Raw genomic sequence first — 25481 nt, forward strand, 5'->3', positions numbered from 1 at the left:
GTTTCCATGTTGCAATTAGAACGATTTGTTATGAATTTCACAAGTTCTAATATATCTATTTCTTTCAATGGATCACAATTGTGTATTGCATGTTTGGATGGGCTTTATATTCTACGACCTAACAAACCCCTCATTCTTAACAATCATTTATTCAAAGTAGCTAAACCCAGGACCAATAAACGTCAAAAGACCGATAACGATAATATGACGTATTTATGGCACTTGAGACTAGGTCACATTGGCTATGATAGGATTCAATGACTTACAAAGGACGGGCCTTTGAGGGAACTCACCTTAGGTGAATTACCTGTTTGTGAATATTGTCTAGAAGGCAAACTGACCAAGCGTCCATTCTCAACAAAGAGGGATAGGGCCACAGAACCACTTGGACTTGTTCATTTAGATGTTTGTGGACCTTTGAATGTACAAGCCAAGGGTGGTTTTGAGTATTTTGTCACTTTCATTGACGATTACTCTACATACTCATGTCTTTACCTAATGCATAGGAAATCATAAACATTTTCAAAGTTTCAGGAATTCCTACAATGGCTCAGAACCAATTATGTAAAATGTTAAAGATCTTGCGATCTGATAGGGGTAGAGAATATAAGGATATGCAGTTCCAAGATCATTTAACTGAACTTGGGATTTTATCACAACTTACTGCCCAGGTACTCCGCAACAAAATGGTGTAGCGTAACGCCGGAACATAACTTTATTGGAAATGGTTTAATGCATGCTTAGTTACTCAACTCAACCAACTTCGTTCTGGGGACATGCAATTGAAACCGAGAATGCCATTCTCAATGTCATGCCATCTAAATCAATCCCCAAAACACCTTTAGAATGTTGGAATGGTCGTGAACCTAGTTTACGCCATTATAGAATCTGGGGGTGTCCCGCTCATGTTGAGGAAAAAGGAGGGAAAGCTAGAAATGCGAACTGAAGTTTGCATGTATTTTGGCTATCCTATAGCCATTCAAAAAATAAATTGTTTATTTCTATGAATGCTACTTTTATGGAAAATGACTATGTCCAAAACTTCAAACCTCCCAGCAAGGTAGTCTTAGAGGAGATGGTTAAAGAATTGACTCCAACGAATGTTCCATTTTCATCAACGCGAGTTGAGGATGAAGTTCCCCCTCTTCATGTCCAACCAACGCAAGTCAATTTAAATGAAGAAAGTACCACTGTTCCTGAGCATACAGTCACGAAGCCTCGTCGTAGTGGGAGGGTTTCTAGGAACCCAATTCACTATGGTTTGGATGGTGAAACCAATATGGTTGTTGTCTTTCAAACAGGCGATGGCTAGATCTGAAAAGGAACTATGGCTCGAAGCCATGATACAAGAAATGGAGTCCATGTACTCAAATTCTGTCTGGGATCTTGTGGATGCACCTAGTGACTTTAGAGCAATTGGGTGCAAGTGGATCTACAAGAAGAAACGAGGTGTTGATGGAAATATCGAGATTTATAAAGCTCGATTAGTGGCAAAGGGTTATGCCCAAAGAGAAGGCTTGGACTATGAGGAAACTTTTAGTCCGGTAGCCATGCTCAAGTCCACTTGCATCCTCCTATCCATAGCAGCCGCTCTCGACTATGAGATCTAGAAAATGGACATCAAGACAACTTTTCTTAATTGAAAGCTTGACAAAGTCATTTATATGGATCAGCCATAAGGATTTAAATTAGTCGGACAAGAAGGAAAGGTTTGCAAGTTGAATAGGTCCATCTATGGACTCAAGCAACCTTTTCGTTCCTGGAATCTTAGGTTTGATGAAATAATCAAAACCTATGGCTTTGAACAAAAAATTGATGAGCCCTGTGTTTACCAATTGAAGGCAAATCAAATAGTGGTATTCCTGGTTCTTTATGTAGATGATATCTTACTCATTGGAAACAATGTTAAGAAATTATCAGATTTGAAGAATTGGCTGAGCACTCAATACCAAATGAAGGATTTGGGTGAAGTGAGTTATGTTCAAGGTATCCAGATCATTAGGGATAGAAAGAACAAACTCTTAACTCTATCTCAAGCAGCTTACATAGATAAAGTGCTTGAACGTTTCTCAATGACAAATTCCAAGAAAGGGTGTCTACCATCCTGCCATGGAATTCATCTTTCAAAGAAGCAGTCTCCCCAAACTCCTAAAGAGGAAGATGCAATGAGAAAAGTTCCTAACGCATCTGCAGTTGGAAAGATGATGTCTGACATGTTGTGTACTAGATCAGATATTTGCTATGCAGTGGGAGTAGTGAGCAAGTATTAGTCAAACCCAGGACCAGAACATTGGATAGCAGTTAAGCATATCTTGAAGTATTTAAGGCAGACTAGAGATTATATGTTAGTCTACAAGGGTGGTGTTTTGAACCATGTAGGCTACACCGATTCAAATCTTGGTTTTATTCTATACATAGATAAACCGCTTGTGTTATTTTGTGACAATAGAGGAGCGATAGCCAACTCGAAAAATCCTCGTAGTCACAAGAGGAGTAAGCATACTGAAAGGAAGTATAACATTATTCGAGAATATGTGGCCAAGGGAGATGTGAATGTTATAAAGATTGCAACTGAAGACAATCTTGCAGATCCGTTTACAAAGACAAGATTTTATAAGCATATCAAGGAAATGGGATTAGTAGAATTAAGGCATTAGTTTTAATTAGTGCAAGTGGGAGTTTGTTGGGCCTTTATGCCCTAATTAAAACCCAATTTCTTTGTAATCTCATTTATTATCAATAAAAGAATAGAAATCATTTTTTGACTTAGTCAATCACTTTGCTCACATGTTTTATTTTCATAATTATTTGTTTAATATAAAGTTCTAATAAATCCCGAGCATATTTCTAATCGTATTTATAGTGACGTAATCATAGTGGAATATAAATATGATTATATGTTCAAAATAAGTTAGTCCTAAGATTAGTCAGTGCACAGGATTTACACTGACTTGCCAATCAACGATATGATCTACTTACACATTGTGGTGTTATGTTCTTTCCAGAACATTAGCAAAGTTGATAAGATTGGATGTATTTGCTACATCGGACAACACCGATATTGACAGTTGATAAGATAAGTAAACATATCGTTATTATATATTCTAGTCATATCATATAGTTGACCATAGGTCAATTCAATCTCAATTCTGAGTGGTTAGTATTCTAACTGATTGTATTATTTGAGTTCTTTGACTTGTTCACTACCAGCTTACTCGACGGACTAGCCCATACTTACATCTTGGGAACTTGGTAGTATAATTGAGTGGGAGTGTTAATCATAGATATGAACATCTATAGCTTTTGATGAAGAAGTGAAATGATGGTTTCCTTTTAGTTTGGAATAATGTGTTGAATGATAGAGATCTCATTTCAGTAATTAATATTAGTTTACTGAAATATCATTTACAAGGAACTAAGTGTTTTAAGGATAAAATACAATGAGGGGTAAAACGGTATTGTAGTCCCCTCTCCTCGTAGATCGTCTATAGAGGATTAAGTGACAATTACGGTTTTAACAATGGATAATTAATAGCGTATCTATATTTGTTATAGAGCGTTTTATGAATTCAAGAGTGCAATTCTGAGTCTTTAGTGGAGTCACGAGGAATTAATAAGTTAGTAAATTTATTTGTTAGATTTATGATAAATTATTGGAGCTTGATTTCATAGGCCCATGGTCCCCATTATACCTTGTATAAAATCATATAGATAGTCTCACTTAATTGATTTAATTATCAAAGTTGACTAGGTCAATTTTGGATAGTTTCACAGAATTATGTAATTTAGAGAAGAAAAGAGAAATTATGGCAGATTTATTAATTAAGATAAATTGGTATCTAAATTAATAAATAAGTTTAAATCAAGGTTCAAATTATAAATAATTAATTTGATAAAGGATTTAAATAATTATTTAATTAATTAAATCAATAGAAAATATTACAGGCCTTGATTTTAAGTCCATTGGGCTTATAATCAAATGGGAAATTTCACAGGCCTAAAATCCATGATAATTTCGACCTGGGACTGTTAATTGGCTATTATTTTATTGATTTTATAATTAAATAAATGACCTAATTGAGTCTATAAAAGGAGTGCTTAGAGAGAAGTCAAAAAGATAAGTTTCAGAAGTTCAGAAGTAAAAAACACAAGTTTATGATAGTTTTAGATTCTCTCTAAACACAAGTCATTTTCTAAGTCTCTTACTATTCTTTTCTCTTCTTCTCTCTATATCTATCTCATGTGTTAAGAATTTCTCACTCTAGTCTAGGTGATTCTAAGGATACTTTGGAAGGCTGTGAAGAAAATTGAAGATCGGTTCAGTTTCTTGATAATACTCTACGACAGAAAGGATACAAGGGTTAGAGAAACTGAAGGAAGGACTCATTCGTTCCGCTGCATATACTGTAAGTATTCTTATCATTGTTAAGAATATTTTGGTGTGGTTTAACTTGGTACATCTTTGTCGTATCTGGATGTACCAAGAAATACAATCAAAATAACTCGCCTTATTATTGATACACCAGAATATCAATAACTCGCCTTATTAATAACTCAATCAAAATAAATACAATTCCCTCAAGAATAAAATGTTTGTTATGCTCAACATATTTAGTTTGATTTGTATCTGTCTTAATTCTGCCCTTTCTTCAAGTAGTTTTTTCATCGCCAAATTGCCCAAGGCTGACGCTTTTTTAAATCCAATCGTGGATTTTATGCCAGTAATCCCTCTTCTATTTTTTCTATTTGCTTTTGTTTGGCAAGCCGCTGTAAGTTTTCGCTAAGATTTTTAATATTGTGCTAGACAAATTCATCGTTTATTTGAAAACAAAAAAATTATAGATATGATAAGATTAGACTGGTATAGCAGTAATAAATCGGGAACACCCTATTTCACTTCCTTATTCTGGTCCTTTTCCATTGCAAGACCTCTTGAAGTCTTCCACAATGTCTAATTGTGGGTATGAAAGAAAATTTTTGGTAATGAACAAAAACTCCACTTTGTATTAAAAAGTATTTTAAAAAACTTTTTTGAAAATTCTTTTCTATTTCTAGTCTTAATTGGTATCAAAATAAAAATAGAAAAAAGTAGGGTATGTGGTATAAGTGCTCTAATCCACCTCCTAGATACTACCAGTCTCGGGCCTAGGGGCATCCCCCACAGTTGCCGGTAGTTTGATAGTTCCTGCTATTGCTAGGCTTTCTCCTGGGAACCCATATATCACCTGGGAACAAGGTGTTAGGTCCTTGACCATGATCTTCATCTTCTCGAGGGATGATATGTAGATGATATCTACTGAGCTTCCCATATCCACCAAGCTTCTCTTCACTTAGGCATTGTCGATTTAAATTGTAAGGACCAGAGAGTCACTGTGGGGGTACCTCAAGTGCCATGGGGTTTCAGTCTTGACTTGTTACCTCGAGAGTTTTCCTGATCGGAGGAGAAACTCTATCTTATCATTTAGCTATTTGCACTCGTTTGTGTCGGGCCCATAATCATCATGGAACCAACAAAACTTGTTCATGTCCCTCTTTCTTTCTGAGCTCAAGGGTGGTGGCTTTCGGTATGCTACCTCCTGGTATGTTTCCAAGTAAATATTAGTCTTTGTTGCAGTCAGGATAGTATAGTTTGTGAACCTGGGCTGGTAGGGCTGGTGCTTAGGCTGTTTGTCAGATGGTAATGACTTAGCCTTCTTTTCTCCACTCTGCTCGGCCCCTGAGGTACTCCTCTTCTTACCTTTGCCCCCATTGCTTCCTTGAGGGTTTGCGATGTTCTTGCTTGCCTTAATAGTGGTCGAATGTTTTATGCCTTTTCCTTCCTTCAAGATAGCGTCATCTAGCTTCATGTATTTGTCTACTTGGTCCAGGAACTATTGCATGGAGTTGATAGGGTTCCTGTGGATTCTATCCCATAAGGGACTACAAGAAATGATTCCTGTCGAGATGGAAATGGACTTCCCTTCATCTCTTACCGTGGATGCTCAATTTTCTTCTCTCATGAATCTTTGGATGTAGTCCTTCAGGGATTCATCCTTCCCTTGCTTGATGTCAGCTAGCTGATTGGCATAAACTGGTTGAGTCTGCCCGGCACTAAAGGCCTTGAAAAATTCCTTCCTAAATTGCTACCAGGAAGTGATGGATCGATGTTTGAATTTCCAAGACCATTCCCGAGCTAAGTCAGAGAGAGTGGTCAGGAATACCCTGCACTTATAATCATGCCCCATGCCGAGTAACTGCATCTGATCCTTGAACTTTCCAATGTGTCACACTCATTCCTCCTTCCCAGTGTATGTTGGAAGTTTTGTGGTCTTGTACTTCAGTGGTGGTTGAGCAGCTTGGATCTTGGCACTGAAGGGACTCCTACTTCTATGAGCCAGCTCGATATCAAAAGCTTTCTTTGTCATGCCCTGAACAACCATGGTGAGTGCATCTATCTAAACCTGCACTGCTGGCGGGATCGTTGCTGCAGGTGGCGTAGACGTCCCCAGTACCCCTTCCAGAACATTGGTTCTCTTGTTGATGACTTCCCTCAGATCCTGAGGTTGAGCATCTTTCCCGAGCCTATTGAACACGGTATTGGGGTTGTTCATCGATTCCTTTCCCTTGCGAGACTGAGGGTGTAAGGGTGGTAGGTCCGCCTTGCCCTTGCCAGTGCGATCCTGCCCCCGAGTCTCTCCTCCTATATGACTTTGAGTGTAATACCCTGGATAGCCAAGACTGTTACATTGTGTGTTTATAAAGGTGACTTGCTAATCAAGTCATTTAGTTATAAATGTGTTACTAAAACTGTAGTTAAACTAGGGTTAAAAGATTTTGGCCACAAAAGCTACATTTCTGATAATCAAACATTTTTACATGGGATCCCAAAAGTAATAACATTAAAAGACAGTTTACAAAATTTCAAGATAAAAGTATAGCTACTAGCCACTCTAAGGGGAAAACAGATGTTTAGGCTTTTCCTGTTCTGTACTGCTCCTCGACCGTGGTGGCCGATCAGCTGACAATGTACATTCAGCCTCAAAGCTCTCCATCTCAGGACTGGTCCACTTTGCCCTTGCCTTTACCTGCACCACACAGCACCCGTGAGCCAAGGCCCAGCAAGAAAACACAATAACATAACATAATCATCAAACAAAAAACCAGATAACTCATACAGTATAATCATATACTCAACATTAAAAATATTCACATTAATCAAGTATTCAGCATACCAAGTTCATCATTTCATACTAATAACCAATTCACATATGATAACTAGGGTCAACACTCTTAGGTCGCACCCTCTATTTATCCCACTGACTCCGGCCCGCTTAAACTGATCTCAGTGAATATCAAGCTGTCCTCAGCTACCAGTGTCCGAGCCACGCCCTGTACGCAAATATTATTTACGGCACTCTTAGGCCGTTTATCACATGTCCCATGGCATAATACCATCTATGATATCATACAGATATAGGGAGCTCTTAGTCCCAACAGAATCACATAACCGGGTGCAGTTTTCTTACCTTTGGATTCTGGTAGCTTTGATCAGTGATGACACCCCTCAAGCATGATCCCTTCCTAGCCTTAGCGTACACCTAGTCATAGCCATAGATCAGAATCATCACCAAACTTCAATCCCAAAAACCTACCCTCGGGACCAATCCCGAGCCCTCGGCAAGCCCTAATTCCACCAAACGGGGTGGTGGAATTAAACCCCTGAGCCCCGGGCAAAAACCCTAGGAAATAACCCAAAAATCCCTTTATGGGAACAGGGTAGCGCTACAGCGCCCTAAAGTGGGTGCTACAGCGCTACAAACAGAGCCAAAAATGCTCCAAGCATCCAAGCCTAGCGCTGTAGCGCCTTAAGGCTAGCGCTACAGCGCTAGTCAAAGCTAGACAACACCCTGCTTTCACCTCTTTGAACTTCCTCGAGCCAAAACCCTCCAAAATCCTTCCAAACCTCAACCAAACTCCAAAACAAGCCTACCAACATCTATATCTCACCCCATATGACCCAACCATACAAAACTCAATCACATGCACCCCAAAATAAAAAAAATCACCATAGTTGAGCTTCTAGCTCAAAAACTCAACAGAAAACAACAGAAACTTCAAGACTTTAGAGCTAGAATTTCATACCTTAAATGGAGACTCTCAACCTAGATTATCCCTAGTGTCCTTTCAGCCTCAAGCCCTTCACTTCCTCAAGCTTATCCCCCTTGATTCCATCCAAAACTCAAGTTTAGAAAACCATCTCAGCCAAAACCAGAAACACAAGAGAAGAACCTAGAAACTTACCTTAGTTGGATGAATAATCCCTGCTGAACTCTCAAAATTGATCAAGGTCCCAAGTGCAAAGCCTTAGCCTAAATTTCCTCTGAATTTTACCCTCAATTTCCAGCAAAGAGGACGAGAGAAAAACCAATTGACAAAGAGAGAAGAAGACTCCTACTTTTCCTTCTTCTTTTCTTTTCTTCAGACTTCCAAAACATTCTACATATTCCACTAAGGCAATAAAGCCAAAAACAACACTTATCTAATTTTAAACACCAAAATACCAAACTACCCTCCCAATTAAAACTAAGCTTTTAAACATCTTAAGGGCATTTTAGTCATTACTCCCAAGTCCCGCTAATTCCTCGAGTGTCTCTAATATTTACTGCTTACTTCCTGTTGACTGTGTTTTTAGCCAACGACGTGAGAACGTCAAATACGACAAACCTTCAAGAGAATTTAAATAACACAGACAGTTTAATCAAGAAAAGTAAATAACACACAAGATTTTTATAGTGGTTCATCCCCGATCAGTCGGCAATAGCCTAATCCACTTAGAGTTGTGATTATAGATCTGTACTCAAGATCAGATGGACTGAACCAACTGAGTTTCTTCAGTACAGATTGCAAAAATACAAGAATCCTTTCAAATACCAGCACTTTCTCTCTCTAGAATACTCAGACCCAAATTTTCTCTCTCTAGAATACTCGGACCCAAATTTTCCCAAAAGTCTAGAAAGAAGGAGAGGAATCCCCTCTCTAATCCCATAAGCCCTCTATTTATAGGCTTAGGGTCATACATCTGATATCCGCTAGAATCGGGATATTTTATTATATTTATTACATTCAAATTACAAAAAACATTCAAAATGTAACAAAACCCCCCATTTGTGGGAAGAATGAGAGATTCCCGCGTATCTTGTTGAAGTTGTTTATGGGAATCTTGACTTAGTCCTCCTCTAGCTAGTTGATCCACCTCACCTCCACTCTGGTCGATCATACACATGCTGGTCGAACATACACTTGCTGGTAGGACATGCAAGTGCTGGACATGCACTTCTCTCCTCTAACATGACACTCTCATCTAGCATGCCATTTCTTTATTTAGACAACCATGCACTGGTTGGACATATGCGTAAAGACCAAATTCTTGGTCTCTCTTCGGACCACATCCTTGGGGTCTCCTAGGACCACTCTCTTGGGGTCTCCTAGGACCACTCTCTTGGTTCTCCTCAGACCACATCCTTGGGTTCTCCTAGGATGCACTCTCCTTAGTTCTCCTAGGATGCACTCTCCTTAGCTCTCTTCGGACCACACCCTTGGGATCTCCTAGGATGCACTCTCCTTAGCTCTCCTAGGATGCACTCTCCTTAGCTCTCCTAGGACCACCCCCTTGGGGTCTCCTCGGACCACACCCTTGGGATCTCCTAGGATGCACTTAGCTTGGTTATGACATCTTTCAAGCAGTCCAAACTCTTCACCAGTCTACCGGGTCACTTTATCACAACTCTGAGGAGTCAATGTATTTATTGACTATTAATCTGTCTTTTACTGACCATGCACTGCCACTTGTCACCTTTATTACCACGTCATTGATATCCAATTTTTGGGGATAACACTTCCCAACACCTAACTAATCACCAATTATATTCCTCAATATCAAATAATCTCCCATATACTTCTTAAATTCTCATAAATACCCCCAGGCTCGCCCCGAGCCGGGTATAAATCCCCGCCGTGACTTTTTCGCTAAACCGCTCACTAGGATCGCCTCGAGTCACAAGCTATAAATATATCCACATAATAATGTGGTCTCAACAATTTATCACAGATATTTACATTTATGCCCTCAACGGGCCAAATTACGAATATGCCCTTCTAACCTAATCAGGGCCTACATGCATACTAATACACATAGTCATGCATCACAGATATCCAAATAATCATATAAACATGCTTTTAGTCATTTAAATCACATATAATCCAGTTATGCCCTCCTGGCACACTAATCAAGGCCCTTAAGCCTTATTAGTAAATCTGGGTCGTTACATTGAGACTTTGGGCGACCATTTTCATTCTTGTTATGCCTCTCAGATGTCTAACCTTCCTCTCCTGTGTCATTTCTTCTGTCCCCATGGGAAAGGGCCCTCGGATTGGTAACACTCTTACTCCGAGAGGAAGTGTTATTCTTCTTAGTCTTGGGTGAGGCAGTCTTGGACTGCACCTCTTCATCCTGTCTCTGCAAAATTGGATCTGAGAGCATCCTTGGGGTTCGACTCCTCCCCTGGGACTCCCTGTTATTGCTGTCACACATCCCTACTGCTTCGGCCCAAGCTTCCTCATCTCCTGAGCAGCAACTTTAGCGTTAACTCGGGCTAACTGGGTGTAGCCTTTTCCAGGGCCACAGCAGCCTCCTGGTGGCTCTGGTCAGCTTCCTACTCCCTCTGGATCATCCTCTGGACCTGCTCATCTATCTCCCACCATTTTCGTTCCATAGTCGCCCTCTAGAGGGAAATTTTTGCATCAAAGGCCTCATGCCTCGCCATGAATTGCACCATCTTCTCCACATCAGGTTGATCACCAACCTCCACCTGAGGTTTGTTAACGGTATTGACGAGATCCTGAGTGGTGGTATCCCTGGAAGCCATCTTCTTTGTCTGATTGGGTTTTGGAGGCATCGTAAAACTAATGAAAGTGTGTTTCTTGATTTCGTACTCTCAATGGATGCACCAAAATGTTGACCTGTGAAATTGGCCAACGGTCGTATGTACGATATAAATGTAAATATACAACAGAGTACAAATATCTAAACAGAACACGCAAAAATTTATAGTGGTTCAGCCTTGTTCTAATTAACAATAATAACCTAATCCACTAAGTCTTTAGTATTGAATAACTCAATTGACAATTACAAAGATGAACTGAAAAGTTCACTCGTAATAGATTTTCCCAGAAGTTAATCAAATAATTGATCCAAAAGTCTCTCCCCCAAAAACATCCACCCCCTAAATGAAGCATTGGGTCCTTTATTTATAGTACCCATGGGCTGTTACATGATCAATAAGACTGAGGATCGTGGTTTGGTACATGATCATTGGAAGTAAAGATAAGTGTCCACCTTCCCATGATTATGAGATCATGGGTCTTCTCGTCGTTTCTCTAGATCACGGTTGACCATGCATGATTGAAACCTTCAGGAGAGAGCTAAGTCTTGGTTGGTCTATGAGACTTAGGTGCTAGGCCCGATGACCCTTTAGAGCTTGGGTGCTAGGCTTATTGATCTTCTGGGTGCTAGGACTGTTGATCTTTTGGGTGCTAGGCCTGTTGATCTTTTGGGTGCTAGGTCTGTTGATTTCAGCTTGAACAAGCGTGAACTTTATCTAGTGAAGTGTATTTTGGAGTTTAGGCTAACCACCTTATGAAGAATAGGGTGGGTCGACCACCCCATGTGGTTCTTAGGGATTCTAGTTTGACCACCCCTAGGGGTTGGGGTCAGGCTGAACACCCCTAGGGAGTTAAGGCAAGGCCGACCACCCCAAGGGGGTTTAGGCCTGGTAGACTTCCCTATAGGTCCTGGAACTATCCATCTTTGTTCATCAATTTTTTTCAATACTTTGTCATTTTTTCCATGACTTGTGATGCCACATGCCGTTTTCTCATTCGTCACGCCATCTCTTGAATTTTGAGGGATAACACTTTTGTCATGTATTTCAAAGCCAAAATAAAAGATGATTTTTCCATGATCATGTATCTTGGATAATAGAGAATTTAAATGTTGGGAGAGAGTGAGATTACACCACCACAATATTAAGAATCTACACATAATTGTCCTTGACGAAGACCAATAAAAGAGTCAGATAGAAAAGGCAAACCCTAGTTTGTAGATCAAACTTCTTGGATCTTCAAACCATTGCTAGAACACCACTTGCACTTCTTCTTCTTCTTCTTCTTCAATTAAAACACAACCAAGGCATATACATGAGGAGTATCACTGTCCAAATTCTCTATTTCCTAGTCCTTAATGGATGATTAAAGCCTTTCTCAGAGGAAATAGGAATTGAGATTGAAGAAGCCTTTAAATTCACAAATATAAGCATTTTCTTTATGAATTTCTTGGAGAAAACTCATGATCTTAAGAGCTAGAGAGAGATTTGATAGAGTGATCAACTCTATCAAAACTCTATGAGAACCCTTTTTGTAACGACCCCAAATTCGCTAATGAGGCTTAAGGGCCTTGATTAGTGTGCCAAGAGGGCATTATTTGGTTTAATGTGACTTGAATGATTTTATTGTATTGAATGCATAATAATATGATTAATAATGCTTGTATGATTATATTGGTATTAATGTGATATGTGTATATGATAAATGTGAGAACCACATTATTATGTGGGTAGGTCAGCAGAGCACGACTCGAGGCCATCCTAGGGCTAGTTAGCGGGGAAAAAGTCACAACAGGGCTTAACAGTTGACTTTGGATAAGTCAGGGGTATTCTGGATATCGGGTAGCTAGTTGGACTATCGGGTTATGAGAATAAATATATGGAGATATATTTGAGGTTAGAAAGTCTAGGAGGGAATATTGGGGGATTTTACCGTTTTGCCCTCGGGGACATTTCCAGCACCCCGAGCCTTGGGATTAACTTAATGAATAAGACAAACTTAAGGAAACCCATAGAAAGAAATAAACTGACTTTATTTCTCAGCTTGTTCTCTTCTCTCTCAAGAAAAACTAGGTGAAAAACCCCAAAGGAAGAGAAACTCTGAAATCTTAAGTGAAATTGCTGGAATTCAGCTGAAGCTTGGTGGATTGAAGGAATGATTTAGAGGCTTAACTTAGGAATTAATCAGGAACTTAATCAGGGCTAAGGTAAGCTTCGAATTTCCTTTTCTGTGGTTAGAAATTATGGGTTTTTGGTTGGGTTTTGAGGTAAATATGGTTTTGATGTTTAAGGGGAGAATCAAGGAGGAAAGCTTGGGAATTGGCTTGGAGTTGGCTTGGTGAAGTGGTTCAGCAGAGGAGGTAAGTCTCAATTTGTGATTTAGAAGTTTTAATTTGTGTTTGAATGGCTGGCTTGGGTGTTTATAGCTCTTGAGTTTCAGAAATTGAAAAGAGAATTTTAGTGTGTGTTAGGCTGGGTTTTCTGTGGAATTATGTTGTTTTAGTCATGCTAAAAGTGTTGGGATTGTTGGGTGTTGAAGTAGGGAGCTTAAGGGTGGTTTTGGCTAAGGTTTCAAGCCTATAAATGGTGGGAATTCTAGGTTCGAAGGGAAGGGCCGCGACTCTGTTCTAGAGCACTGCGGCCCTAGGATGAAGATGAGCCAAGAGGGCTCGGCCAAAGGTGAGCGCAGCGGCGCCCAAGGCAAGGGCCACGGCGCGTGTCCTCTTTCAGGGGTGGTGTTGGTTCTATTTTGAGGGCAAGGCCGCAGCTAAGCCTCAAGGCTCACAACCCTTGGGTGCACACTTGAGCTTTTGAGGATTTTAGGCATGGGAGTGTGGTCTAGAATGCTCGGTATCGATTTCATCACCGTGCTTGGTGGGATTCAGATTCCCAGAAGTTAGTTTTGTAACCAAAAACCTATATTTGAATATTAATGGAACCTTATACCTTGGCTGTGACTAGGTGATAAAAGCTTAGGCTCGGGAACGGATCGTACTTGAGGAGCGTTGTCGTAATCTAAAACCGTAAAGATTAAATGTAAGAAAACTGCACCTGGTTGAATATATGTGACGGGACTAAGGGTTCCCTATTGTGAATTCTTGAAAAGATGGTATTATGCCATGCAAGCAATTTAGTGAACCAATGGCCTAAGGGAGCCAAGGGTTACACTAGCGCACAGGGCACGGCTCGGCCACTGGTAGCCGATGACAACTTAATATGCACTGAGCTCAGTTTAAGCGGGCCGGAGTCGGTGGGATAAACAGAGGATGCGGCCTAAGTTGTCAGCCCTGATTATTATGTGATATGAATGTTATAACTGTTTGATTGCATCCATGATTCTGAATATATACTGAGTGGTATTAATGTGGATTATTTGATGAGAGTTCATGCTTGGTGAATTTTACTGTATGATATCATTGATTGTGTTGCATTTCATGTTTTCTTGCTGGGCCTTGGCTCACGGGTGCTACGTGGTGCAGGTAAAGGCAAGGGTAAGCTTGATTAGCCTTGATTGGAGAGCTCTGCGAGCAGAATGTACATAGCCAGCTGCTCAGCCGCCACGGTTGAGGTTTAGGCAGGGACGCAGATTCCAGAGATTGTCTATTTTTCCTTAGTATGGCTAACCTTTGTTTATGTTTCTTTTTGGAAGTCTGTAAATCAACTTTTAACTCTATTTCTTTTGGGATCCCGTGTATATAATAGTTTAATTATATAAAACGAGTCTTTTGAGACCAAAACCTTTTTGACACTAGCTCATACATGTTTAATGACACATTTTCAAATTAATGACTTGATTAGCAAGTCTTGCATCTTTATAAGTACACAGTGTAGCGGTCTTGGCTATCCAGGGCGTTACACTTTTATAGTGTAGACACTGTCATTTGGTCTAACCAATAGGATTAGAGCCTTAAAACACATCATTTGGAGCTTAAAACACGTGTTTTTATGGACATGTCAGGCGACGCGTCGCCCGCTAGGCATCATCAAAACCCTAGGGTTTCAGGCGATGCAACGCCACTAGGGTGGCGACGCGATGCGACACCACTCTAGCAGGTCAAAAATCTCAAAATTGACCTTAAACACCTCAAAATACTCCCAAAATTTTTGGGCATCCTTAGATACCTCATTGTATCACATTGGACCCAAAAACACAATTTTAAAATGCCTACAATTGAAACTCAAATTTCACATCTTCACTATGTAAAATCATTGAGTGTTTTACACATAGCTTGTTTAAGAATACTTGATCTTTGTATATTAACCAATCCTAACTGACATTTAGCACACTTTTATACACATAATATTGTATTATCTTAGGCTTACGAAACTCAGTTGAATCTAGTTCGTCTGATTGTGGGTTTTAGACTTTCTACATCAATATAAATGTCTAAGTGGGTGTAGGTCATATTCAATAAAATCTCTATGTAAATGTGTATTTAGGATAATCAATTAAGTTTATTAAAATCATTAGTCCCAAAAATATCTAATGATGCCAAGTTAAAAATCCTTATTTCATGGTCTTTTTAAAACTTTAGAGCATTGGACTCTATTTTACCTTAATTAAGAAAATTATTATAGTAAATTTTATTATACAAAACTTACGTCCAAAAGTCCATCTTAGGTTTAATTTTAAATCCAAAATAGTATAGTTGCATTACCAATTTTATAGAATAATAATTTAGGTTAAAATATATAATTTTTCCAAAATTGTTAAAGCTTTCCAAAAGTCGTGACTCTTCACCAACTTTAGAATATCATAAAATCTAAACTGTTCATAATTTTTTTTTGTGAAAATTTCCAGATACAAAATCAATTTTTGAAAAAAAAATCCCTACAAATTTTTAAGTAAAAATGATCTGATTTTTGTAGTGAAATTACTGTTCAAAGTTCAGAGATCAAGCTGCCACGAAAAATTCAAGTTTTGCACATCATTCTTACAATAATCATAACTTCATTAATACAAAACCTTTTCCTAAATTTTCAGAGCCTAAAATCATCTAATTTTCCTAAATAATGGATTGGTAAAGTTAAAATCTCTAAACTAGGCCTTTTAGACTTTTCTTGACCCATTGGAAGTCAAGACTAAAACTTTGGCAACAAGCATTTTTACACAACCTAAAGAAACATTAGATTCCCCAGGTAAAAGTCAACTAAAAAATTATGGATGCATCATCCAACATATTATCATATATTATTATAGCATAACAAGGAGATTAAACTATATACATAATATATCCAAACTCAGAGTAACAACCATATACAAAATTATCTAAAACCAAAAGATTTTTACCTTTTGTTGTTCTAGATTTAGGGTTTGTGTTCTTTTAAGTTTTTGGATTCCACCTCTAGCATCAAATACCTTCAAACCCTCCCCCAAACACAACAAGGTGAGAATCACTCAAGTTTAAGAAAGAAATCGAGAGACAGAGCTAAATTTCAAAACCCTATAAGTGTATCTCTTTGTAGCTCAACGTTACATGCACAAGTTCTTTCTTTTTCTCTAAGCTTCTAAGAACCTCTTTATCATGTCAAAACTTGCAAGAAAATTAGTAGGATGAGTGTGAAACTCAAAAAAATGAGAATAAAGAAAGAATAGGGTTCGACCTTAAGAAGAAAAGGAGAAAGAACTCTAGAACACAAGCTTGCTTACCTTAGATTTTGTTATTCACAACCCTTGCTTGGATGGGGCTTCAATGGAGTTAGAGAGAGGAGATAGCTTCTGAGTTTTTCTTTCTGTTTCTGAGTGAATGAAAGGTGAAATGAGAGGAAGAGAGGGGTTAGTGTTCGACTATGGGAGAAGAGAGAGTGTGAGTGTGGTTAAGTGCGCCTTTGCATGACTCTTGTTTTTATCACATCTAAAAGCTATCCAAAACCAAACCTTGACCATCATTAACCCCAACCAATTCACATTCCCCATGCTAGGCACTCACTTTCACCCCTCAACATTTCATTATTTCAAAATAATACCCCAAACAAAGCCTAAAATTTCCATAAGTCCCCACCTATTTACTTGATAGTCTTATAACTATATACCATACCTAAAAGACTTAGGAAATAGATTTAAATCAAGTGTAACGCAACAACTTACCGAGAGTTACTTACGTGACATAAAATACTTACTTTAATCTAAAAGACCATAAGTTTACTTTATTTAAATCAAAATAAAGTAAAATGTCATTCAAAAGAAAATGGAGATTATGAAATCTCATAGTTATTTTACAAAAAAATACATGATAAAAACATAACATAAGACATCCAGTGGTTTGAACAATAGTCACATTGTCCCTAACATGTAAACATGCCACCGCAGCTCTCTAACTCCTTGCTTTCCTTTATCTTGACCTACATATAGAGTACCCGCGAGCCAAGGCCCAGCAAGAAGAGCTATATAGGACATATCCCTCAAGCCCTAAACATAACCAATTCATAAACACATGAAAGTCAATATAAATCATAATGCATATAAACATACTCACAATGCATATTTCAATGTAATAAAATACAACACATGCATCTCGTTATAATTAAACAATACCGCTCTTGCAACGACCCACTACCCTTGCGACATCACCTTGAGTCCATACACTCAAGTTAAATCAACATGCATATACAAGCATGTCTATATAGTTCGTACATTCATAAATCATCATAGTATAAATACATAATAGCACTTAAGCTCATAACATTCCAAACAATGCATATATCCAAACATGTATCATGACCAAAATGAAAGCATATCATTAACCATACTATTATAGTAAGAATAATGGCAATCATAATTCAATAAGCAAGAATAAATACCAAACATACTCTCTTCATGCAGGGTTCCACTCTTCTTACCTGAATTCCACTCTTCATACGACCCAATTGTGATTCCGTTCAAGCGTCTCTAGCCAAACCTAGACAAAATTGATCGAAATTGATTACCGCCAAGCTTAATTCATAACTCTGAATAACAAATAATCGCATATAAACTTGGCTTAGGTTCTAGGATTTTAGAGCTTTTCACAAGCTTTTCAACCATATAAAGAATGTCAAAATTTTACACCGGGGTCAAAATACGTAATTCGTTCCCAACCCAAGTCCAATATTTTCCATTGTGACATTCTGCTATTAACGCTTGAAAGAATCCACTATTGTCAAAAATCAATAAAATGTAATAATCATATAAATAAAATAAATGTCCAAACTCACAACTGACAGGTCTTAACATATATATAATTCATATAAACATTCACATATGAAATCTTATAATTCACAAAATGACCAATATACCCTTGGTTAGCCCAATTTCCAAAAATAACCTTTCTTTTAAGAAACAGTGTAGTACAACTATCGCCCCCTAAAAGAATTTTTTCCCTGAAATTTACTTCAACAATTCCATATAGTTCTCTCTCATGTCCGACTCCAATTCCCAAGTCTCTACTTCCACCGCACTATTCTTCCATAGAACCTTAAATAATGGAATTGTCTTGATTCTCAACACCTTGTCATTCTTATCCAATATCTGTACTGGCTTTTCCTCATATGAAAGATCTTCCTGTATGCTCAAGGTCTCATAGCTAACACATGAGATGAATCTAACACGTATTTTCTCAACATAGATACGTGAAATATATTGTACACTCTTGACAGTGTCGGTGGCAATGCTAATCGATAAGCCACTTGCCCAATTCTTTCCAGAATCTCCTAACTCCTTTCATTGGTGATACTCTAAGGAAGACGTAGTCACCAATAGAAAAGTCTATATCCCTTATCTTGAGATCTGCATAACTTTTTTGTTGATCTTGAGATGCAATCATCCATGCTCTAATCCGAGAAATAACTTCATTCACTTCTCGAACTGATTCTGTTCCAAGGATCTTACTTTCTCCCATCTCATCCCAACGTATTGGGGATCTACACTAGCGACCATATAACATCTCACATGGTGCTACTCCAATAGTCACCTGATAACTATTGTTGTAGGAGAACTCAATCAAGGGGAGATACTTACTCCATGATCTACTAAAATCAAAGACACATGCTCTCAGCATATCTTCTAGAATTTGAATCATTCTTTCACTCTGTCCGTCTGTCTGCGGATGAAAAGCAGTACTGTAATGCCCCGAATTCTCCGTTGTGTTTAACGGCGTGAACAGTAGGCCGGGAGGGCCGTACTTGCTTAATTATGTTATTAATTGATAAAATGCATGTATATGTTGATTATATTATGATATAATGTGAAATGCATGCATGTGAGTCCATATTTGTTATTATAGGGGTGTGATGGTAATTTGGCCCGTTGAGGGTAAATTGATTATTTATTCGCACGTTGGTGATATAGTTTGAGACCACATTATGATGTGGGTTCGAGCCATTTGGCATGAGACGATCAAGGAATGTTTAATATCGGTTTGGTCATAACAGGCTTAAGCTCGGGGTGAGTGTCGGGGTGTTTTAATGATTAGAGTGTTACCGGGCGTTAAAGGGTAACGGGAGGTGAAATATTGGTGTTTGAGGATATTGAGATTAACGGGATCAGTGGAAAGTGTCAAAATTACCCTTGAGTGGTTTTAGAAGCTTTATTATACCTAGGGGTATAATGGTCTTTTGGTATTTGGATATATATGATGTATAGATGGCTGTAAAACTGAACCCAAAACAGAGTTCCCTTCTTCTTCTTCCCGTACATTCATCTCCATAGTTTCTCTTCTTTGGAATTTTGAGCTCAAGTGTGGAGCTAAGCTAGGAAATCAAGGGGCTAAGGTTGTGGAACTAGTTCAGCCATTGGAGAGGGTTCAATACCAAGTTTGAGGTAAGCTTTGACCATTACTTTTCTGGTTTTGCCATGTTTTAAAGATAGTTTTCAGCTCTTGATTTTGGTGTGGAAAGTTGGAATTAAGGGGAGTTCTTGAGGTGTTTTACTTGGGTTATGTTGGGGGAGAGTTATGGGTGATGTTTGGAGGTTTAAATGGGTGTTTGAGAGAGGTTTGGGTGGTGCTTAAATTGGGTTTGAAAGGTTGGTTTCAAGGGAAAACGCAAGGGAAGAAAAACAGGGGTTTTGGCTGAAATGGGCGTTGCGCCGCGGCATGGCCAGGGTGTGCCGCGGCCCTTGGGAGCTGCTGGGTTTAGGCGCCTCTGTTTGAGGGGCGGGCCGCGGCATGGCCAAGGAGGGCCGCGGCATGGCCAAGGAGGGCCGCGGCATGGCCAAGGAGGGCCGCGGCCCTTAAGGCATTTTTGGCCAGAATTAGCTTTTTGGCTCGGGGATGCAAGCCTAAGGCCTCGGGATTGAACCTACTACCCGGTTGAGTAGTGTTTGAGTTCCCGGAGGTTAGGTTTTCGTTTGGGAACCTTTTATTATTCATTTTATTGATGAAAGCCCATGATTTGGTTATGACCAGGTAACCGCTAAAGGACCAAAAAGTCGATCGTTCTCAGGGTTGTTCTCTTATTCGTTCTTGCTCGAACCAGAGGTAAGAAAACTGCACCCCAAATGTGACATGCGTGGGTATTCATGAGGCATGTTGATTGTGAGAATATGGACATGGACTGAATAAAGAATGTTTAGCATATGTTGCTCATTTGTGCATGGTACTGACTTATTAGTCAGGTTTGGCAAGGGTGCTAGTATCAACTGTGAAGCTGTGACTTATTAGTCAGGTTCGGCGGTGGTACTGGGCACTGATCATGTTGAGCTGGCTCATTAGTCAGGACGGTCTTAGCGTGAGTCACGCAAGCCAACAGAGATTAGATCTAATCGACTACTAGCATTGAATGACTCAAAGAGCATTAATGCCAGACTGACCCCGAGGGTCGATGAATGAGATAAGCGCTTGGAGGCTAGTGGCTTACTTAGCAGCCACTCTCCCACCTGAATTAGTGACATGCATGGCAGTCACTCAGTACGGTTACCAGAACCTGTTGAAGGCTAGTGGCTTACGTATCAGCCACTCTTCCATTGGAATTAGTGACTTGCTTGTCAGTCACTCAGCGTGGTTTATCAGGACCTCATGTGGTGTTTACTCATTTGTTTGAAAGCTTTATGCTCAGTGTGATTATAATGATAATCATTTGATAATGTTTATATAAAGTGTTATGTTTTCTTGCTGGGCCTTGGCTCATGGGTGCTATGTGGTGCAGGTAAAGGGAAAGAGAAGCTCACCTAGCCTTGAGTAGAGAGCTGATGTGGTGGTGTGTACGTATGCAGCCGCTTGACCACCACGGTCAAGGTGTTCTCAGAGGAACTAGGGGGTTTACCCTATTTTTGCCGCTTAGGTCGACGGGATTGTAACTTTACAACAGTAGTGACCATTTTGTACTGAGAACAGCTTGTAAACGTTTTGTTTAGCTCTGCAGAGCAGTTTGTAGTAAAAATCTCCATTTCCTTTTTATTGGTTTTATGCCTTAACCTGTTAATTACACTTAGAGCACGTTTTTGACCAAAGGACTCAGGTAGTGAGTCAAATTTCCGGTCCACCGTTCACCGTAACTGTTCTAGGGGTAGCCAGGGCGTTACAACTTGGTATCAGAGCAATGCCAAGGTTAAGGTTCCTGTAGACTGGCTGGGCATGTACACACATCACTGAAGTCAAGCTCGACTCTTGGTTTGGTAACCCTTTATGTAGTTATGTGCATAACTGCCTAAATGTGGTGCAAATTCTTTACCTGTATGCATGAGTCACTGTGTTGGCCTTGTGCCCCTGAAATATTATGAACTGTTATATGATACATGCTGAGTGCTGAGTGCCATAAACATGTATCTGTTTGAGCATATTGAATGACTGTGGAATATGATAATTGTCTGCTTGTTCTTGGACCGTGAGGCGGCAAGAGGTTTAGTTATTACTACCTGACTGGCCGTATTGGTTATTGTTTCAGTAAGGTATCAGTGACCGAATGAACCCAGAACAGACAGACACTACAGCTGGCCAGAGTGGTCAGGGTCAGAATAATGACAACAGCCAGGGTCAAGAGAATGACCATTCCCAGATTCCACAGCCAGCACCTGCAAACTGGCAGTAGTTGTTTAATGATTTGCAGGCTATAGTGTTGAAACAGGGAGAGGAGCTTCGTCTCCTGAGGCAGCAATAAGTGCCTGCAGTGGTTAATGTACCAGAGGCACCTTCTGTGTCAGTGCCAGTTATTGGGCAGCAGCCTGGGGTTGAAAACAGATTGGAACCTCTTTATGAGCGGTTCAGGAAACAACAACCTCCAGTTTTTGAAGGCAGCGCTGATCCTATCAAAGCTGAACAATGGATGAGCATGCTTACCACTATGCTTGACTTTATAAAGGTAGTGGGTAGTGAGAGGGTGGCCTGTGCTGCCTATATGTTTCGGGAAGATGCCCGGATATGGTGGGAAGTGGTTGGTCAGACCAAAGATGTTAATCTCCTGAGCTGGGAGGAATTTCAAACCTTGTTTAATGAGAAGTACTATAACGATGCTATAGGAGCGGCGAAGGCCAATGAGTTTATGAGGCTACTTCAGGGAAGCTTATCAGTTACTGAATATGCCTTAAGGTTTGACCGTTTGGCAAAGTTTGCCAAAGAGCTGGTGCCCACTGATGGGACCAGGAGAGAGAGATTTCTCCAGGGGCTGCAGCCTAGGTTAGCCCGTGACGTTCGCATCACCACTGTGGCAGGAGTCACTACTTATGCACAGGCGGTGGAGAAGGCACTCACAGTTGAGAGTGCAGAGATTAAGATCTGGCGTGACAATGCAGCCAGAAGGGATTTCAGGAGGCCAGGTCCACCATTTGTTGGTTCTGGTAGGGGTGTTGGCCCCAGTGATCAGAAGAGGAAGGTTCCTGATACCTTCCCAGTTCCAGGTCCTGACAGGAGACCTTGTGGTATTACAATAGGTCGTCCTGGGGGCAGTGAAGCCTGGAAGACTCATCCTGAGTGTCCTAGGTGCAAGAGGCGCCATTTGGGAGAGTGTAAGGCAAAGGCCTGCTTTTTGTGTGGAGTAGTGGGTCACTTTAAGAAAGATTGCCCTCGAGTAGGGAAAGAAGAAGCCAGAAAGGTGGACAGCTCGGCCCCAGCTCGAGTGTTCACGTTGACTCAAGCAGAAGCTGAGGCTTCCCCCTCAGTTGTTACAGGTCAGCTTCTTAGTGCAGGAACCCCTTATCATGTGTTAATTGATTCTGGTGCTACACATTCCTTTGTTGCTAGTAGCATTATTGATAGGTTGTGTAGACCTTGTGACTTCTACGCTGTGGGGTTTGGTACTTTGTTACCCACTGGGGAGATAGTGGTATCCAGAAGATGGGTCAGATCTTTGCCAGTGACAGTAGAGGGCAGAGAGTTGTCAGTGGATTTGATAGAGTTAGTTATGACTGACTTTGATATGATACTGGGTATGGATTGGTTGGCAAAGTACGGGGTAACTATTGACTGTAGAAGGAAGATGGTCACCTTTGAGCCTGAGGGTGAGGATCCTTTTGTGTTTGTTGGTACTGTGCATGGACCCCGTGTTCCTATGATTTCTGTGTTGAGGGCCAGGGATCTTTTGCAGAGAGGATGCATTGGATTCTTAGCCAGTGTGGTTGACACCACTCAGGTCGTGCCAGTGAGACCAGAGGATACCAGACTTGTACGTGAGTTTCTGGATGTGTTTCCAGAAGATTTGCCAGGGGTGCCACTACACAGAGAGATTGAGTTCGTTATAGAACTGGCACCAGGGACGGAGCCAGTGTCTAGAGCACCATACAGAATGGCCCCAGCTGAGTTGAAAGAATTAAAAGTGCAGTTGCAAGAGCTGCTAGATATGGGTTTCATCAGACCTAGTTTCTCACCCTGGGGTGCGCCAGTTCTGTTTGTAAAGAAGAAAGATGGTTCTCTGAGAATGTGTATAGATTACAGGGAACTGAATAAGTTGACAATTAAGAACCGATATCCTTTGCCAAGGATAGATGACCTGTTCGATCAGTTGCAAGGTATGAAGGTATTCTCTAAGATCGACCTTCGTTCTGGTTATCATCAGTTGAGGGTTAAGGAGGGAGATATACCGAAGACTGCTTTTCGTACCAGGTATGGGCATTATGAGTTTCTAGTTATGTCATTTGGGTTGACTAATGCCCCTGCTGCTTTCATGGATATGATGAATAGAGTGTTCAGGGATTACTTAGACCAGTTTGTGATCGTCTTCATCGATGATATTCTGGTATATTCTCAGACTGAGGTAGAGCATGAGCAGCATCTGAGGTTGGTTCTACAGAGACTGAGAGAGCACAGGATGTTTGCAAAGTTCAAGAAGTGTGAGTTCTGGTTGTCTCAGGTATCCTTTCTTGGACACATTGTCAGTAAGGAGGGGATTAAGGTAGATCCAGCAAAGATCGAAGCGGTCAGAGATTGGCCAAGGCCAAAGAATGCTTCTGAGGTTAGAAGTTTCCTTGGATTGGCAGGTTATTACAGGCGGTTCGTGGAAGGGTTCTCGAAGATTGCTAGTGCTTTGACTGAACTGACACGCAAGAGCCAGAAGTTTGTGTGGTCAGATAAGTGTGAGAACAGCTTCCAGGAACTGAAGCAGAGGTTGATTACAGCTCCGATTCTGAGCCTTCCGACAGATCAGGAGAAGTTTGTGATTTATTGTGATGCTTCTCATCAGGGTTTGGGCTGTGTTTTGATGCAATCGGAGAGGGTTATTGCCTATGCTTCTCGTCAGTTGAAGGGGTATGAAAAGAGATATCCTACTCATGATCTGGAGTTGGCAGCTGTGGTTTTTGCCTTAAAGATATGGAGGCACTATCTCTATGGAGAGAAGTGTGAGATTTATACAGACCACAAGAGCCTGAAATACTTCTTCACCCAAAAAAAACCTGAATATGAGGCAAAGGCTTTGGCTGGAGTTAGTAAAGGACTATGATTGTGAGATTTTGTATCACCCAGGGAAAGCCAACGTGGTAGCTGATGCTTTGAGCCGGAAAGGTCCGGGGCAGATTCATGGTATGAGGCTGATAGCCAAAGAGTTAGCAGATGATATGACCAGAGCTGGTATAGAGTTGCTGGTGGGCCAGTTGGCTAATATTACGCTACAGACTACACTGTTAGAGAGAATTAAAGAGGGTCAGTTGAGTGATCCTCAGCTGATCAAGATCAGGGAAGATGTTTTGGCTGGAGCATCCAGGGATTATAAAGTGTCTGAGGTAGGCTTGTTGAGATACAAGGGGCAGATATGTGTTCCGTTAGACACTGCATTGAGGCGAGAGATTCTGGATGAATCTCATACTACACCTTACTCTTTGCATCCAGGAACCACGAAGATGCATCAGGATGTGAGATCGTTATATTGGTGGCCGGGGATGAAGAGAGATGTAGTGGAGTATGTAGCTAAGTGCTTGACATGTCAACAAGTCAAGGCTGAGCATCAGAGGCCGGCAGGGTCACTGCAGCCTCTGGATATTCCTGAGTGGAAGTGGGAAGACATCACGATGGATTTTGTGGTGGGCTTGCCCAGGACTACTGGTCAGCATGATTCTGTTTGGGTGATAGTGGATCGCTATACCAAGTCAGCTCACTTCTTGCCAGTGAGGACTACATATACGGTTGATCAGTATGCAGATCTCTATGTGAGAGAGATCGT

The 25481-nt window shown here is 40.4% G+C and overlaps 1 protein-coding gene across 1 annotated transcript; it reads right to left on the bottom strand.

Moving 5' to 3' along the window:
- Positions 1-18285: 18285 nt before the first annotated feature.
- On the bottom strand, positions 18286-18796 carry LOC133823885 (uncharacterized). The gene is made up of 2 exons (XM_062256740.1): positions 18585-18796; positions 18286-18499 (listed from the first exon to the last, which is right to left on the bottom strand). Exons 1-2 carry the CDS (start codon positions 18794-18796, stop codon positions 18286-18288), a joined length of 426 nt encoding a protein of 141 aa, XP_062112724.1.
- Between the last annotated feature and the right edge of the window lie 6685 nt (positions 18797-25481).

Source organism: Humulus lupulus, chromosome 1 (assembly GCF_963169125.1).
Source record: "Humulus lupulus chromosome 1, drHumLupu1.1, whole genome shotgun sequence".
Classification (NCBI taxonomy): domain Eukaryota; kingdom Viridiplantae; phylum Streptophyta; class Magnoliopsida; order Rosales; family Cannabaceae; genus Humulus; species Humulus lupulus.

Coding starts and splice junctions, on each gene's coding strand:
- LOC133823885 (XM_062256740.1), bottom strand. CDS start 18,796: ATGGGAGAAAGTAAGATCCTTGGAACAGAATCAGTTCGAGAAGTGAAT. Junction 18,500..18,584: donor TTCTGGAAAGAATTGGGCAA/GTGGCTTATCGA, acceptor AATACGTGTTAG/ATTCATCTCATGTGTTAGCT.